This window comes from Dreissena polymorpha, chromosome 16, assembly GCF_020536995.1.
Source record: "Dreissena polymorpha isolate Duluth1 chromosome 16, UMN_Dpol_1.0, whole genome shotgun sequence".
NCBI classification, from domain to species: Eukaryota; Metazoa; Mollusca; class Bivalvia; order Myida; family Dreissenidae; genus Dreissena; species Dreissena polymorpha.
The window spans coordinates 35,580,517-35,599,553 of NC_068370.1; the positions used below are offsets into that span (position 1 = coordinate 35,580,517).

Genomic DNA, 19,037 nt, shown 5'->3' on the forward strand with positions numbered 1-19,037 from the left:
TCGCCAGTCAATTGAAACCTTTAATTGGCACCCCATTGGCAAACAACAGTCGGGGCCTTTCTTAGAGCGTGTATATTGCATTGCGCAATCAACACTGATACGGGCCGCGTTATCAGTTTGACACCAAGAACGTCACGTCAAACATGTTACTCCCAAGTGATTTCGGTTGCTTTTTAGTAAGCGGTTCGCAGGTCATTAAAGATTGATGAAATTACGTTTGGATAAAAATGCGAATATGCGAATATCAATTTTATTATTCAAATGCTGACAATTCAATCAAATATTCGATTATTCGAATAATTTTGCCATCCCTACTTTTTAGTATAAAAATGTGTTCTCATACATAATATCCATGCCAATGATTTTAAGAACCCACACTCTAAGAACATCACTAGTAGTTACCTGTAAGATGACATTGGCCTCAGCCAGGTGGGTCTGTACTGGAGCCGAGGTGTCCAGAGTGAACTTGATGTTGTAGTTGAGGGACCCACCATAGGAGGCCAGCTGGAGAAAGAATATCAAACATCATATAGCTATGGTCTGAATGATGAAATCATGTATAAGAATATCAAACATCATATAGCTATGGTCTGTATGATAAAATAATGTATTTCATGCTAAAATACTTCAGAATAGTTTTATCAGCACAACGGTACACTATTCTGTAAAAGAAGGAATAGAATGTCAAACATTGTAATGAAAGTACATGCTTAAAGCTTACAAGACAATTTTAGAAAAAGTTTAAAACCTAAGTTTACGCCTTACAGGCAGGCAGGCTTTCTCAAAACAGTCATCAACAGTGTTGCCCATGTAAACATAGTATTGCCATACATTTATATATTTTTTATTATCAAAGATAATCATGAACAAGAGGGCCTCAAAGGCCCAAAGTCGATCACCTGAGATAACAAGATATTATTGGGACAAATCTTCTGACAAAGTTTCATGAAGATTGGAAAATAAATGTGGCCTCTAGAGTGTTAACAAGGTTTTACTATAGCCATACAAGGAAAAATGCCCCGCCCCCTGGCAGCCATGTTTTTAAACCAACAGGCATAATTCTTGAATTTGTCCAAGAAATTATCGAGATATATCTTCTGACCAAATTTCATGAAGATCGGACTGTAAATGTGGCCTCTAGAGTGTTGACAAGATTTTACTATAGCCATATAAGGAAAAATGCCCCGCCCCTTGGAAGCCATGTTTTCAAGCAAACATAATTATTTTCAAACTCATCCAAGATATCATTGAGACCAATCTTCTGACCAAATTTCATGAAGATTGGACAATAAATGTGGCCTCTAGAGTGTAAACAAGGTTTTACTATAGCCATAAATAGCCATATAAGGAAAAATGCCCCGCCCCCTAGTGGCCATGTTTTTAAAGCAACCAAAACCATTTTCAAATTCATCCAAGATATCATTGGGACAAATCTTCTGACAAAGTTTCATGATGATCGGAAAATAAAAGTGACCTCTAGAATGTTAACAAGGTTTTACTATAGCCATATAAGGAAAAATGCCCCGCCCCCATGGTGGCCATGTTTTTCATCCAACCAGCATCATTTTTAAACTCGTCCAAGATATTGTTGGGATGAATCTTCTGACTGAGTTTCATGAAGATCGGACTATAAATGTGGCCTCTAGAGTATAACAAGGTTTTACTATAGCCATATATAGCCATATAAGGAAAAATGCCCCGTAACCATTTTCAAGCTCATACAAGATATCAATAAGACAAAATTTATCTTCTGACCAAATTTCATGAAGATTGGACAATAAATGTGGCCTCTAGAATGTTAACAAGGTGTTACTATAGCCATATAAGGAAAAATGCCCCGCCCCCTAGTGGCCATGTTTTTTAGCAACCGGCATCATTTTCAAACTTGTCCAAGATATTATTGGGATGAATCTTCTGACCAAGTTTCATGAAGATTGGAAATAAATGTGGACTATAGAGTGTTCACAAGATTTAACTATAGCCTTATATAGCCATATAAGGAAAAATGCCCCGCCCCTTGGCAGCCATGTTTTTCAAGCAAAGGTTACCATTTCTGAACTCATCCAAGATATCAGTGGGACAAATCTTCCGAGCAAGTTTCATGAAGATGGGAAAAAAATGTGGCCTCTAGAGTGTTAACAAGATTTTACTATAGCCATATAAGGAAAAATGCCCTGCCCCCTGGCGGCCATGTTTTTCAACCAACCGGCATGATTTTTCGAACACGTCCAAGATATTATTAGAATGAATCTTCTGACCAAGTTTCACAAAGATCAAACAATAAATGTGGCCTCTACAGTGTTAACAAGATTTTACTATAGCCATATAAGGAAAAAAGCCCCACCCCTTGGCAGCCATGTTTTTCAAGCAAACGTAACCATTTTCGAACTCATCCAAGATATCATTGAGACCAATCTTCTGACCAAATTTCATGAAGATTGGACAATAAATGAGCCCTTTAGAGAGTTAACAAGGCAAATGTTGACGCCGCACAACGGACAAAAGGCGATCACAAAAGCTCACCATGAGCAAGTAGTGCTCAGGTAAGCTAAAAAACAAGAGCTGTGTTTGTGAAACACAATGCCCCCTACTGCGCCGCTTTAAAGCCATATATTTGACCTTTTAGGATGACCTTGACCTTTCACCACTTGAAATGTGCAGCTCCATGAGATACACTTGCAAGCCAAATATCAAGTTGCTATCATCAATATTGCAGAAGTTATGACCAAGGTTAAAGTTTTAGGACAGACACACACATACAATGACAGACAGACAGGCCAAAAACAATATACCCCCGATCATTCGATCCGGGTGCATACAAAATTAAGTCTCATTTTGTATGGTACAAGCATGTTGCAGATGAGCATTGCTCTAGGACAGATGTGCAAGTGCGTAAAGTATCATACCAGATTAACCTGGGTAATCTGCACAGGCTAGTCAGGATTGATACTTACAGCTTTTTTTTGCATTTTTCCATTTAAAAAAGTATATTCTTAGCAAAAATCAAGCTTAAGTGGATTGTGTCTTCCTTGAGTAGCCTGTGTGGACTGCACAGGCTAATCGGGACAACACTAAACTCACATTCATTATGCCCCATTTTCCGAAAGCGCATAAATTCACTATTACCCTGTTTCCATAGTACTTGTGAGGTGCTTGCCAGTAGTAGATAACATCTTCCTGCCTGCTGCCATCGCCAGGATCCAGCATGTTCTGGTCTCTAGCCGGGAACGTGCGATACTCCAACCAGCCGTCCACCAGGGTCGGGAAATAGGAAAACCAGTCATCATTCAACGTGATGATTGTCCATCCATCCATGTTGGAACTCATATCAGTAATCTGTGGAATGCATGTACAAAGTAATACAAGTGTTGGTTACATTTAAGTTTTAACATTCTGTAATAATAATTTTCCTGTACAATTTTTTTCTGTAATTTTAGTAAGAATTATAATTTTTACTGATGCAAATGCATTTTTCTCTAATATAACTAACAATTTAGTTAAATATTCAGTCATGATATTTCACTGCAGCAAATAGATCTATCCCGGAAAAGCACGAGTTTAGAAAAACCCACTAATCACCCCGATATACAAACAACGCTGGTCCATTACATCAACCAATGATAGCTTACTTTAAATAATAACGGTTGATACTGCGTGTGATTTTAAAAGGATTACAAATGGGTCATGTTTATTTGTACCAGCAGATTAGTGGGGTTTTCCAAAAAGTTGCTTTTTCCGGGATACATATATTCAAGTAGATACTTCATTAACTTCTCCTGATATTGTTTGAACTTATTTGGTAACAAAGTCACTTTTATTACCATCTTTTCATTGTTTAAATCCACTAGCCCAAAGCATTTTGCAGTAATCCTTAAGAGGTTGAAATGCTATAAACTTAGTATATAAATTCATGAAGGTCTACTAGCAAGATCCACATTTGTACAATTTGTGTTTTGATTCCACCAGTCTCAGACTCTCTATCAAGTTATAGGAACACTGACTGTTATGACAGAACATATCGATGAAGACCAAGCAAATAAACAGGTAACAAAGTTAATTTTATTAAAAACATATATGTACTTTGTCAATAATATTGCAGTTCAAAGACACGTACCTGTACCAAGCCTAACCCAGCGCTCTGACAGGTCGATGAGATACCAAAACAGAAACACTGCCTGCAGCCCTGGGCATTGTCTGCACGGAGGTCATAGAAACCAGGCTTGCAGCGGTCACAATTGGCGCCTTCCACATTTTGCTGAAATGTTGCACAAACATATTTGATATGCTACTTACAAAAGCTGTAATCATATTTAGGATTCAATACTTTTGTATAGTTTATTGAATCATGTTCTAATAACATTAGCTAAAAATAGATATTAGAAGACATATGAGCAAAGAGACTACTAATTCTCAAAGCAACAAAGCAGTAGAACAGCATAGTGTAATGGAAAATATAATTCCAAAATATTACCACAGTCAACCAGATTACACCTTTTTAATTGTAAAATATAAGTGATCAGTTGCAAAAACATAGTGAACATTGTTGAATTCAGTTTAAATCTATTTATTAAGGCTACTCTGCTCCATTGCATCAAAAGCATTATGCTTATGGAAACACCCTTGAGTCAGTTTCCTTTGTAGAACCAGTACTTAGAACATCAGGGGTGATCTAAGGAACCCTCCAAAGGGAGGGATGGAACCCGTGACATCCCAGTTGATAGGCAGACACAATACCCACTACCCAATGGTGAACTTTCTATTTGACTAATGTTGTGTGACGATTCAATCATCAATTAACAAGTCACAACTATTTCGACCGCAATATGTCAAGACAGATCTACCCTTCTACACACTTATGTGACACATCATCACCATGGCAACAGGTTACACTTCACTAACACTACCTTGCACACACATCGCCCCTCACACATCTTGGGGTCCACAGTTCCAGCCGTGCTGCATGAGCAGGGCTCACACCTTGGGTAACTATGGTAACCGACCGCACATTGGTCACAGTTCTGACCACTGAAACCAGTCTTGCAGATGCACGACCCTGGCATCTGAAAACACGAAAGAGGTCAGTGAAGGTACTAATTTCACTTTTTAGAAAAATTAGTTGTTTAGTTACAGTTTAACACATTTTTCATTCTTTTAACATATAACATTTATATGCAACAGTGCAGAAAATAGACAATAATCTTGGCCCAGCGATTCTGTACACAGTCAGACTTATCTGAATATGGTTGATATTGGTTAAAGCCAGGGTACATTACAATTCTCTAAAAAAAAAAGGAAAATGGCATTGTCTCAAAAAATCATTAAATATCCATATTTTGGATTTTACCATGGACGATCATGGAATTTTGTCATGAAAACATCATTTTTGATTATGCTTATAATCGGGATTATGGCAATGACCATAATCCCATTTATTTTGGGGCTGGCGGTGGGACTACGTTTGTCTTAAATAAATAACAGCACTGAGTTGGTCCGCTCACTTACTGGTTTTAAAACAGATGTTGATAAAGTTGACAAGGGTCGAGTCAGTGTCAGAAAGGGCTTGCATTGCCTCGATACTTTTCATAAGCGCCTCAAAGCAAACTCTTGAGTGACACGGATCAGCCGGACTTCAGGCATTCTGAACATTTCGGACAATTTTTTAGGCTCGCTAAAATCACGTCTTTAATAAATATCCTTTGACAGGTTGCCTGGTCACCAGGCATCGAGTTGGACTTTAGAACTAGAACTAAGATCTCATAGGGACCACTGGCCCGGAGGGTCAAACTCTACTTAACAGGGACAGGTGGTTTCTCAGGGTCATTTTACAAAATCTGAATAACCCACTTTTCACAAGATAACACTTCTATTGGATTTTTTAAAATTATTGGTATATGGGAGAGTGATGTCCAGAACAGACTAGGAATGTCTATTAGTGTATTACTCGCGGAACCCGTTTTTAGGCCTTTTGGTATGTTTCGGATTTGTTATTAAATGGTTGCTAAATAAATATATTGTTATAATGGAGGAATTGGACTGGATTGGATGAATTAGCTTGGAGGACTGGATTGGAGTAATTAACTTGTAAAAGTTGTATAGGAGCAAATTGAATAGCTCATTCTCATTACTGGGGGGAAAACAATCATCCGTGCCATCCACCTGGTTGCCTGAAACTGCTTGTGTCCTGATTTTTCCACTTTCAATGTGAATGTTTTTAAAGGAGCATCATGCTCCAATAAATTTACTAAGGTATATCAGATTTGTGTCTGTTTCAATTTTCCATCATTCTAAAATAATGAAAAGAATCAAATCCCTTACAAAAAATAAACACAAGCAAATTGTAAATTTGGAAAGAAATTTTATTCATTGCAAAATAAGGATCAATCTTTATGCATTACAGAGTTTCAGCTTCTCTGATAGAACTCCCTTGCATACATTGACCTTGCTTTATTGTTGTTTTTTTTCACAGCACAAAGGGAAAACTGTATTTCTCCCCTAATGCAGATTCGGACACCGCTAAGTTTAATTATGATACCAATCTATAAACATAATGGCTACAGTTTTATGCTGCGTACCAGCCCCTTGTCCATCCTGCTGTCATCCTCCACACAGATCCCTGTGGAGCCAATAGAGGCCCGGCAGCTGCACGGGCGACACGGGCGTGGTGAGTTGTGAGGCACCCCCCATGGACGGAAGTACCCAGGCAGGCAACGCTCACAGTTGATACCCATAGTGAAGTCCTGCAAAACCAGGGAACATGAATGGTGATAGGCTGTGTACTGGGAAATCTGGGCTTAATTGCTGTGCAGTCAGGGACGACACTGGGCTTCATTGCTGTGCAGTCAGGGACGACACTGGGCTTAATTGCTGTGCAGTCAGGGACGACACTGGGCTTAATTGCTGTGCAGTCAGGGACGACACTTGGCTTAATTGCTGTGCAGTCAGGGATGACACTGGGCTTAATTGCTGTGCAGTCAGGGACGACACTGGGCTTAATTGCTGTGCAGTCAGGGACGACACTGGGCTTAATTGCTGTGCAGTCAGGGATGACACTTTCAGCTTTTATGGAATTTGAGGTTTGAAGGAACTTTTCTAGATGAATATCCAGTTAAAAAGGACTGCACAGGCTTATCTGGTATGACACTTTACACGCATGCATTAAGCCAAGTTTTCCCAGAACAAGATAAATATGTTTGTATTGAGATTTACATACCCGGTAACTATTTTTAATTCCAAAGCTTCGCAGAGACACCAGGGGACAAAAATTCCACTCGTCCGCTCGTATTGACGAGTGAAATCTTGAAAGGACGAGTGAATTTCCCTAAAGCTCTAGTCCTACAGGACGAGTGAAAAAAAAACTGATGTTAAAATATGTATTTTCTGACCAGTAAGACTCTTTTTCATTAAATCATTTCTTAAAGCATATCTATTCCGAAAGTAGATCGCGAATGAACCGAAAATCGTAATTGTAAATTTCATACAGCAGGTGCGCGTTGTTATGCGAGACTGTGTCCCGAGTAAATATTGGCTTTTTGGTGTAAACTTTGCGTGTCCATGTTGACAGGGAACCATCTGACTTCATTCACTGTAAGTATTGATTTTTTTTAAAGAATTATTTTACTGCGAAGTACGGTTTTAAACCAGTCTGAATTTCATCTGAAAAATGTCTGACATACGAGCGTTCTTTAAAGGGGGCAGGAGCGATGTTAAACCATCTGAAATGGAAAGCACTCAAGCATTAGAAAAAGGAAAAAACAAATTTGTCTTCATTTATTTATTTTGTGTTCCTCATAAATAAAGTAAGTTAACATTTCTTCTGTGATCAGCTGGCATGAATAACTAAGTAAGCAGCATTTTAGCAGTGATATAGGAAACATTGTTTGTCATATCAGTCCTTTGCAATCTTTCTTTCACACATATTTGAAGGACAAGTGCATGTGTTTGCAGGACGAGTGAAAATTTTAATGCACTTGTCCTGCAGGACGAGTGCAATTTATAAATATTTTTGTCCCCTGGACACCCTGTTAGATGGCTATAGTTTGCTATGTTTCCATCCTGTTTAAAACAGCAAACATGCACAGCATAAGGAATATCTACCTTGATATAGCAAACTAGCACTTATATTAAGTTTAAATATGCAATAAATTTTCATTTGAAGTTTCTTGCTTTTAAATCGTTTTTATAATTTGAAGTAAGCTAATATATATTATTAATAACTCTCTTCAGGGGGAGTGTATTTTACTCTTAAACATTATCTTTATTGAAAACTAAGACTACAATGACACACCTGAAAATGATGGACTCAATTTAAATATGTATGAAAAGCAACTCCAACAATTTTGATAACATGGGCCATAAATTGACACACAACAAATAAAACACCATGGTACAGGAAGACTCATATCCTTTGATTGTAAATGGTAACTGAAGTCCAAATTGAAGTTCCTGTTTTTAATCATCTATCAAACGGACAATACAATCCATTGAACAGTCAGTTTAACACTGACCTTTGGCCTCTGACAACATCAAAAACACATAAACCACAAGAAAATAAAACAGGATAGAGCAGTAAAGAAACAATGAATAGTGTGAAATAGAGGTTTATTACCATGAGGTTAATGGCCTTAAAGTGTTTTCTTTCAAAGACGAACCATAATATGTTTGCTCTGAACCACACAATGTGTACTTAAAATATTGAGAGACTGAATTGCACAATAATGTATGCAGCCTGGCATTGTAACTATTTTAATTACAAACAAAATCTAATGTTTATTTTACCTCAGTCCATAAGTATATCTGTTTGTGAAGCTACTTTCATTTGGTTTATCTGTGTCCATTAGTGTCCATGTTTTAAGATTGTGTCCATTATTTATACTCAAATCTCTATGTAAGACTTAGTTAATTAAGGAATCACCATTAGTTTACCTGTGCCTTCATATAAAGTTAACCTGCTTCAAGATGTAACTCAATTGGTACAGTTGTGCCTACCTTAGTCTATCTTTCAGTAGATGTACCTCTAAAAGTATATCAGAACTGAGAAAAATATATACTTTTAATTAAGGTACTTCCATATATATGTCTGCATACCATAAATATTCCTGCTAGGGAAGCAAATTAAATGAGCTCTGACCTGAGAAAACTTTAGTTTTATGCATGTGCATTAAATGTTGACCCAGATAAACCTTTGCAGTCTGAAAAGGCTTATCAGGGACAACATTTCCCGCTATTTGGGAATCATTATTTTTTTAAAGGTCTATTCTAAGAAAAATAATCCAGTGTAGGCGGAAAGTTTTCTTCTTAATTAGCAAGTTCAGACTGCACAGGCATATCTGGTACAACCTGTGATGCAAATTAATTAAGCCCAGGTTTGGAATAACGAGGCTCATTGCCCGTTCTTACAGTGCAATTGATGCAGACACCGCCTCCCTTCAACTCTCCCGCCATGTTCAAGGACAGGCCAAGGTTGTCCACGGTGGCATTGTACACACAGGAGCTGGCGTGACCGTGGCAGTTGCACGCTAAAATGGTCAAATAGATAGATGTACATATTTAAGATATCACATAAAACATGATCTTTAATTGTAAACAATTAAATTAAAAGGAACAGATTTAATTATAGAGATAAAATTACAATAACATACTTCCTCGTACTAAGATAACAAGATCAAGCCCCTATTTTTATGCTAAATAGAGTGCAGCATGATGAAGATTGGCAGTATTCATAAACTCCAGATTAAAGATACTTATGTTTGTAGTTTATTAAAATTGCAGAAGCATCAAATACATGTCTTTTACTTAACAAAATGTATACATATATTCATAGAAATAGTCACAAATATTTGATACAATAACTTTGCAGAGATATTGATAACCGGACATCAATATAACGAAAACAAAGTTTAGATCAAACATACTAAACAAAGGGATCGCATATAATGTTTATCATGTACCTTCACAGTTGACATCAGTGTTGTTACCATTGCTGCCACCTCTCACCCAAGGCTTGTTGTTGTACAATGGACAGCAAATCTCGCAGTTTGTACCACATGTGTTGTGCTGGCATACACAGGCAAGGTTCTGTAAAAGGACAAATAAATGTGTAAGTACATCACCTTAAATATTTAATACAACACAATGGACTCATTCTTGAGTACCAATTCTTTGCTTTGTTTACATTCTTCAAGCAATTTATATGACTAGATTCAACATATAACTAGATCAATTAAATTGTAAATTAAGACATAATGGTAAATAAAGGAATTGAACTTGGCACCTAATAACAGAAAAAATTAACATCTGACAACAGTTCATAAGGCACACACAAAAAAGAAGAAGCTGAAAATGCAATTTGTAATCCCAATGTCTTCAGTTAAAGAAGGAATCATAACGGTTCTAGAGTACTATAAAAAACTTTTAATTTAAATTATATATATACCATTGCAGAACAGTAATAGAACACTCAACAGAAAATGTGTTTTGCAATACATACGTCTGTGTTGCCTCTGCGCTGGCACTCTGTAGCATGACCATAACAGATACACTGCCCTCCAACAGATATATCCTTGATGGAGTAGAAGTACTGAAATAGAAAGCATGACCATAACAGATACACTGCCCTCCAACAGATATATCCTTGATGGAGTAAAAGTACTGAAACAGAAAGCATGACCATAACAGATACACTGCCCTCCAACAGATATATCCTTGATGGAGTAAAAGTACTGAAACAGAAAGCGTGGCCATAACAGATACACTGCCCTCCAACAAAGATATCCTTGATGGAGTAAAAGTACTGAAACAGAAAGCATTACCATAACAGATACACTGCCCTCCCACAGAGATATCCTTGATGGAGTAAAAGTACTGAAACAGAAAGCATGGCCATAACAGATGCACTGCCCTCCAACAGATATATCCCTGATGGAGTAGAAGTACTGAAACAGAAAGCATGGCCATAACAGATACACTGCCCTCAAACAGATATATCCTTGATGGAGTAAAAGTACGGAAACAGAAAGCGTGGCCAGATACACTGCCCTCCCACAGAGATATCCTTGATGGAGTAGAAGTACTGAAACAGAAAGCGTGGCCATAACAGATACACTGCCCTCCAACAGAGATATCCTTGATGGAGTAAAAGTACTGAAACAGAAAGCATGGCCATAACAGATACACTGCCCTCCAACAGATATATCCTTGATGGAGTAGAAGTACTGAAACAGAAAGCATGGCCATAACAGATGCACTGCCCTTCCACAGATATATCTTTGATGGAGTAAAAGTACTGAAACAGAAAGCGTGGCCATAACAGATACACTGCCCTCCAACAGAGATATCCTTGATAGAGTAAAAGTACTGAAACAGAAAGCATGGCCATAACAGATGCACTGCCCTCCAACAGAGATATCCTTGATGGAGTACAAGTACTGAAACAGAGAGCATGGCCAAAACAGACACACTGCCCTCTCGCAGAGATATCCTTGATGGAGTAAAAGTACTGAAACAGAAAGCATGCAACATATAGCTAGCTGATTGTGACCCTATCTTTATGCATGAAATTATTTAAATACTGTTATGATAAATGTTATGATGAATATATTATTAGTTTTCATATATAGAGAAAAGAATATGGTACCAATTGGATCCAACCAAACACAAGTACATGACATATGGATATCAGATTGTTGCAAATACACTTCACGAAAGTCATTTCAATAAATGCAAGCAATACATATTTATTAATAGTGTAATGTTTGTATTTCAGAACTAACTTAAATGAGAAACATGGCAACGCCACCAAAACTTCAATGTCAAAGTAATTAATTTAATTTGACTGATTGTGCAATCCCATGCTTGGTCGTTATTTTAACTACCTGCACAAAATTTCAGGGCAATACCACCATCCAAACATACGATATTGAGTGGAAAACAGTCTACATTACTTAACAATGACCTTGCCGTCATTCCAACTGGTCAGATATTCAATTCCAAGCTAGGTCCGCAAGTAATTCTATCTAACATTTGCTATGAAGTGTTTTTGTAGTAATGGCTTTTCTGAGGAGCTGGGATATGAATCAAGACCCAACCACAAAAGTCTCAATATTAAACACAACCTCAACTTGAATCATGGACCAATAGGTATGCTTTTAACGTTTGAGCTTAGATTTCCATCGAGGTTTAAGTTCGTAGTCATTGGGCCTGACTTGTGAAGTTTCATTCTCACCCGCCTGGTGACCGATGGGTCAAGGTTACGAGGATCACGGGCCTTCAGACTCATCAGGTCAGCGTTGAGAGTTCGAATCTTCTGGAAGCGTAGCCGCACATACCGCGCTGAGGTAAAATCCTGCACAAAAAATATTGTATACAAAATCCATGAAAATTATTTCATAACCTACAAATTGAAATAATATAAATATTACTTTTTCTTAAAGTCTGGATTGCACTCTGGTTTATTTGAACAGAAAGCAACATGATTATTTCAAGTATTTTATATTGTATCTCTATAGGAAATCAAGAAATGTTTGCTCATAGACAAAAACTGGTCAGATTCAACCCAAGATACCTATATTCTCAAAAGATATATGCAGACCCTGCCAATGTAACTTATATTATTTACATAAGTTCCAGGATTTCATTTATTAGATCTTCATTTTAAATTGAGATATACTTTTTTACTAAGCTGTGTATAAACAGTGAATTGGGCATTAAAAAGTGTGTGTACACAAAAGCTTACACATCTTCTCAATAACATAAAAATTGTCCCAAATTCACATACACCAAGCATTGTGTAATACAGAAAGCCACATAAATAGTTAGAAGGACTTAAAAAGAACAAGTCTAGAGTTATGTTTTAAACTACAATGATTCATGAACAGATGCACATTGTGAGTAATTTGCTGTGTAGCATGATTCAATTTCTTGGAGTCTCTATCATTTACTTCAAAAGTATTTTTCATATACGATTAATTATAATTAATAGTAAACAGTTGAAAACATTTTTTTTTATAAATGCTTAAATGTATGCTAGACATTTATGGCTTGTGATGAAAAATGGTTAAAGCAATAAGTAACAGTGGTAAAAAAGCAACATTACTGTGGTAAAAGTTTTTCTCTTGAGAAGAAAAATAACAACAAATTTACAGTGCTTCCATAAAATAAACGCATAACAGCCAAAAATGTAGTTCACTTTGAAAAAGCCTACACTATAAGGAAATCTGTTCTCTGGTTCTGATAGTAGCATACTTCTTCTTAAATGTGTTTACTCATACATTAGTAGTATTGTTGGCATCCAATACTGGGCAATCTGAGCAACATTATATTTCCTGGCATATTTACTGTTAATGTGTTCATAATCATAATCTTTCAGAAGCCTGATAATCCTGCTCAATGGGCTGCATAATGCGGAAAACAAGGAGGTAAGTATTGTCTTCAGGTGATAATAAGTACCAAATGTCCATCTTCTTTTGATGAATCTTGCACATAATTACCATGACCTTGCGCAAGACTATGGTAATTTGCATACAAACTATAAGACAGTTAGCTTAGTATTGCACTTAGACAGTTTCACTTTGACTGACTAAAATTCAATCCCCAATTACACTAAATGACTTGATGAAGAGGCTACTGTTTGAAATTGAGCACATCATTACATCAAAGCCTTAGATCTCCATTTCCTCAATAACAATGTAAATAGTTTCAAGATGATTGGATTCAGAACTGTTTGATGCTTCTAGTACCTAGGCGCGATCATATATAATGCTCATCAGACAGGATTAATGGAATTAACATTTTGCCTTTTAAGAGCGTTAAGTTACAAGAATGTGATCTAGCTAACACTTGGCCATGTATCTATGAATATTTTAGGATAAAATGTTCTGCTAGATTAAAGAGAATACTGGTACACATATGATACATTACACAAGTAATAATGTCACACATTTTCAAACACCTTAAACCTGACTAGAAATTTTTGAAACAATCCATAGGCAAAAAATATCTTGAAAAAGTATAAACGGCTTTGATTATGGTCGGTGTTGATGAATAATCATAAGTTATAGCTTTTCGATCAAACAAAGCATTTGCCTTTTTCTGCACAGGTCTTAGCTGCATCACACACAAATCAATTATGGAGCGTTGCGCCGGATTTCGTGGCTTATTTTGCTATATTAGATATTATTCATCAGTTACCTATATCTATATATACAGAGTAGGAAGACACAAGAATAACAAGACTATTGCCAAGCAATATATGTCCCCAACCGGCTCAACCATTGTAAGAATTTTTATTTTTTTTATATTCGTAGCCACAGCAACCAAAATGTTTGATGTAGGAACAAAATGAAATGACGTGCATAATGTCCATATTGCAATCTATCCATGTTTCAAGTTTCATGAAAAAATATGAAGAACTTTTAAAGTTATCCCAGGATCCAGAAAAGTGTGACAGACTGACAGACTGATGGACAGACTGACAGACACACAGAGCGCAAACCATAAGTCCCCTCGGGTGAAGGAAGTAGGGGACAAAAATAAATGAAAGTATATAGGTCAGCCAGCAACACACGAATCATCCATACAGATTTAAATATTTATATGCGTGTTCTTCTAACATACTTTTTTAAGTGGTTTGTCGGACCTTGTTATTCGATTCCATAATAAATAGTAACATGAATCATCGCGCTCATGCTTAATACATTGGTCGTTATGGTGGAATATTTCTAATGAAATTAATAAAAACTAGTATTTATCACGCATTTGTGGAAAACACATAATTAATCTTTGTTTGACATACCATAATAATATTGCTGAATATCTTCATTTAACATCTTTTTGATAAAAATAAACATCAAGTTCACATAGTTAACGTGATAGCTTTTACATAACAATTTAAGTTACTGACTGCAAACTGACTTTGATACCTAGCGGGTTGGAATGCAATTCATTAAAGTGAGGTAACGATTCCACTGCTGGAACGACAGCTAGTTTAAAGCTTTATACATTTACATGTTTAACCGTCAATTTCGAAAACAATTAAAAATATTTTCGTCACAGCATATATCAGGTTATTGAACAACAATACGTATGTATGCTAAAATATACTAGTGCACATATACAATATTGTAGTAATTACTTAATATAAGAATACAGCCTTTAAGTACAAATGCTCTGGAGCTGGAACTCTTCTATATATTAAGGGACACACACAAACTGTGTTGATGTCGAGAGTTGAGTGTGGAACTGTTCTATCTCTCAAGCCTTATCATAAGAGATAAAATTGTTTCGCTGAACACACAGTTAACATCGTTGCTAAACGCACTGTAGTATCCCTTTTTGTACACTATACTTCCCAGAAATATGTAGTCGATTGAATAACATATTAATGTAAATGTGAAAGCTGTTTGCAGATAACACGTTTTCTACTTAAAAAAATTTCAAGGCCTGCCAGCGGGAAATTTTATATTCAAATTGATTGGTCGCTTACAAAGGTCAGCTAAGGTGAAAGCTGGGTTAAACAGCTACAACGAATAAAATCATTAGATAATTTAATACAATCAATATTGGACATTTTTTATTATAAAATTATACATTATGCTAAAAAAAAAATTGTTGGTGATGATGATTAATTGTATTTTGTTATGAACAAATTATTAAATATTTCACTTAAGCTTGTGCAGCTTTTTTGTATGCCAGAATAAAGAATGCTGTTAGTGAATACTTTACCCCGTTGTTATAATCTTAAGTTTTGTTCCTTTCATTCTAAATTCAAATGATGTGTAACCATGAAGATATCAGCTCCTACAAACAGGTGCTTTTGTTCCAGAAAAAAAGACAGTGATGAAAAGATCTTTAAAACAAACCATCTGCAGTGTTATCAAGATGGTGCACATCTTTCAATTATGCTCCAGGAAGTTATTTAACAATTCAAGAGAATTCCAAGAAACATTTGGATGAACAACTCAGTTAACCACCTTCATTTGTAAAGTAAATAATGAAATAATCTGAAACCTAATCCAACATTAAGGTTGCCAGAATAAAAATCAGGAATTTCAAGCTTTTGCAGGTAAGAAAGGCTGTAGAGTACAAATTTGACATGTTTCTATGATGTCATGTAATGTTTATATGATGTCATGTTATGTTGCTATGATGTCAAGGAGCGTTGTTATGATTTAAAGGAATGTTGCTATGTCATTGAATGTTGCTATGCTGTCAATTTATGTTGCTATGATGTCAGGGAATGTTGCTATGATGTCATGGAATGTTGTTATGATGTCTTGTAATGTTGCTATGATGTCATGCAATTTTTATATGATGTCATGCAATTTTTATATGATGTCTTGTAGTCTTGCTGTGATATCTTGTCATGTTGTTATGATGTCATTGAATGTTGCTATGATGTCGAGCAATGTTTCTATGATGTCTTGTAATCAGGGATCATATTTTCCCCCAACATCAATCGGTCTGGATATAAATGGGGAAAAAGTATCCAAAAATGTATGTCCGAAATACTGACAAATTACGTCAAAATAATATACCATTGATTTTGCCATTCATAAAGGTGGTATAATAAATGTACCAGTAAAATTCCCTTAGACATTTTTTTAACCGGACATACAAGTTTTCTCAACTGGTTTTATCATTTGCTATTTCATTGTTGTTTCGTGTTGTTTTATCAGACTTTTTTCATCGTTGTTAATATTATTAATCTGTGTAAGTCTATACAGATGTTTTAAATCGTTGTCGACTCGATAATAGCTTACAAATATGCACTGAACCAAACAAATGTCTGTGCGTAGGTTGGCTACAATCGCACATGGGTTGGCTACTGACAATAACAAAACAAAATAATTAAGAAATAATTCGTGTACGTTATAGTTTGTTGTCAAATAACCCACGGCCGATAGTTTAGATGCGTAGGGATTAAATCACGAGAGCGAAGCATGAGTGATATTAAACCACGCATCTAATTTTCCGGTCATGGGTTATTCAACAACAAACTATAAAGTACACAAATTATTTTGATTCTAACGCGGTTTTTACTAAAGATTTATACAATGTATATTATTTTTCTTGTGTACTATTTTATGTGAAGTTCCGCCCATAAAAATAACTTTCGGCTGTTTTGTCGATCAGATCCGCGACTTTCATTCATAATTATATTACCGGATTATAACGCCGGTGTAAAATATATCGGCATGTTTTGTTTAGTTACAGCGCATGCTTTCAGTGTATAAGGTGCACAATTTTCAACCAGCCTTGTTAATTTCGGACGCGTCTTTAATCCACTGTTCACAAGTTTTTTATTCTTTATCTGACGTGCAATAAACCGGTCCTGACTGGTTTAGAAACTGCAGCAAATGGTTTATCACACCTTATCGAGATAAGATATGAATGTCATAAGGGGGTGTTAGCATGTGCACTGTGTAATCGATTTCATGACATGGGAAATTTAGCAAACAAAATCAGACCAACTGTTTAGGATTTTCAATCTGTCTTTCATGACCCCAATCGGTCAAGGACAGACAAAACCGAAAAAAAATATGATCCCTGCTTGTAATCTTGCTGTGATATCTTGTCATGTTGTTGTGAAGTCATTGAAGTCATGTAATGTTTCTATGATGTCAAGCAATGTTTCTATGATGTCTTGTAATCTTGATGTGATATCTTGTCATGTTGTAATGAAGTCATATAATGTTGCTATGATATTGTGTAAGTATGTCTTAAATGAACAGAGTGTAAAATGTTGTATAACCACAGAATAATAATATTCTATTAAACTAATAATATCAACTATAGCTGAAGTATGTGTGAGGCCACAAACATTCAAAATGTTCTGAATATGCAAAATGGAAATGTACTGGCTAAAGATAATACCATAATCATGCTTTGTTGTAACATATGAGGAGGCAATAAAATCAAAGTTGTCTATTATATTAAACTCTTTCTAATGTTCCATCTCATCCGCCCACTTACACCACAAGAAGGGCTACTCCCAATGTGGCCACTGGTTAACCACATTACAGACTCTCATAATTTGAAGTGTCATCACTAGTGGGTAATGTGCATTAAATTGCTACCAGACCCCATCTGTCTGTTCTTCCCAGTAAAATGAGGGGTTAACAGGGGCAAATATCTGGAAACCATATGAAATAGTTTTCCCAAAGAATTTCACCAAGAAAACAGAGTTTACCTGTGACAAAAAAAGGTTCTTCTTTTGATGTGAATATCAGAAATGAAATATGAAGATTAATTCAGTTAATTTTTGTTTTGTTCACTTGTGTCAGAAACTACCTGCGTTAAAGCATTACATTGGTTTTATTGCTGTAACTATAAATAATTGTGTATGAATAAGTCATAATACATTCGTAAAATTAATGTGTGTCCATTTCAAATAAAGTGCCTTTATTGAAAGGATTATGGTAGTTGTGGCAGTACAAAAAAAGGTTAATGGGTGTATATTCGTAATTGAAGCAGCTGAAATATATTTTAAGGGTAGTGAGCATAAAAGATGTATATTAGGAATAAACCTATAGCATATACGTTTTTACCTATTTACCTATGATTTGTACAAGCTTCAGTATGTGAAATCATGTGGAAACCCTTTATTAATAACACACTTCTAGTTCATCGCCAGTGTGCATGACTGTCCATACAGAAAAGACTGTCCAGTCAATGAAAAAACTTATAGTAGATTAGTAAAATATTTCAACAGTTTACAATTCTTACCAACAATATTTTACTGGGCTTAAATATTCCAGGACGACCATTGGTCAACGATATAAAAATCTGAAACAAAGAATGTGCATAGAAATTAGTACATGCACAAAAAACTTTAATTTTTTTAAATGAACTATTTATCTATTTAGTACAAAATATGCTTTGTTTTTTTTCCTTATTTTATAGCTTGACGCCATTAAAACAAGAAACTATCGGAGACGGTTGATGCTCCCCAAAGTTTTTTTTAGTCACAATATTGCACTATATATTCAGATAAAAGGAAACGTCTAGTAGTTGGGGGGACAAGAATTACGCTATATGTACAG

The 19,037-nt window shown here is 35.9% G+C and overlaps 1 protein-coding gene across 1 annotated transcript in view; it reads right to left on the bottom strand.

The window, feature by feature from the left end:
• LOC127861760 (laminin subunit alpha-1-like) overlaps positions 1 to 19,037 on the bottom strand; it is a 163,012-nt gene that overhangs the window by 80,230 nt on the left and 63,745 nt on the right. The window contains exons 6-15 of the mRNA XM_052400440.1: positions 18,721 to 18,780; positions 12,221 to 12,340; positions 10,487 to 10,576; positions 9,948 to 10,074; positions 9,397 to 9,515; positions 6,573 to 6,737; positions 4,905 to 5,060; positions 4,115 to 4,255; positions 3,127 to 3,336; positions 403 to 504 (exon numbers count right to left, since the gene is read on the bottom strand). Coding sequence (XP_052256400.1) covers positions 403 to 504; positions 3,127 to 3,336; positions 4,115 to 4,255; positions 4,905 to 5,060; positions 6,573 to 6,737; positions 9,397 to 9,515; positions 9,948 to 10,074; positions 10,487 to 10,576; positions 12,221 to 12,340; positions 18,721 to 18,780 — 1,290 coding nt within the window. The remainder of the gene's footprint in view (positions 1 to 402; positions 505 to 3,126; positions 3,337 to 4,114; positions 4,256 to 4,904; positions 5,061 to 6,572; positions 6,738 to 9,396; positions 9,516 to 9,947; positions 10,075 to 10,486; positions 10,577 to 12,220; positions 12,341 to 18,720; positions 18,781 to 19,037) is intronic.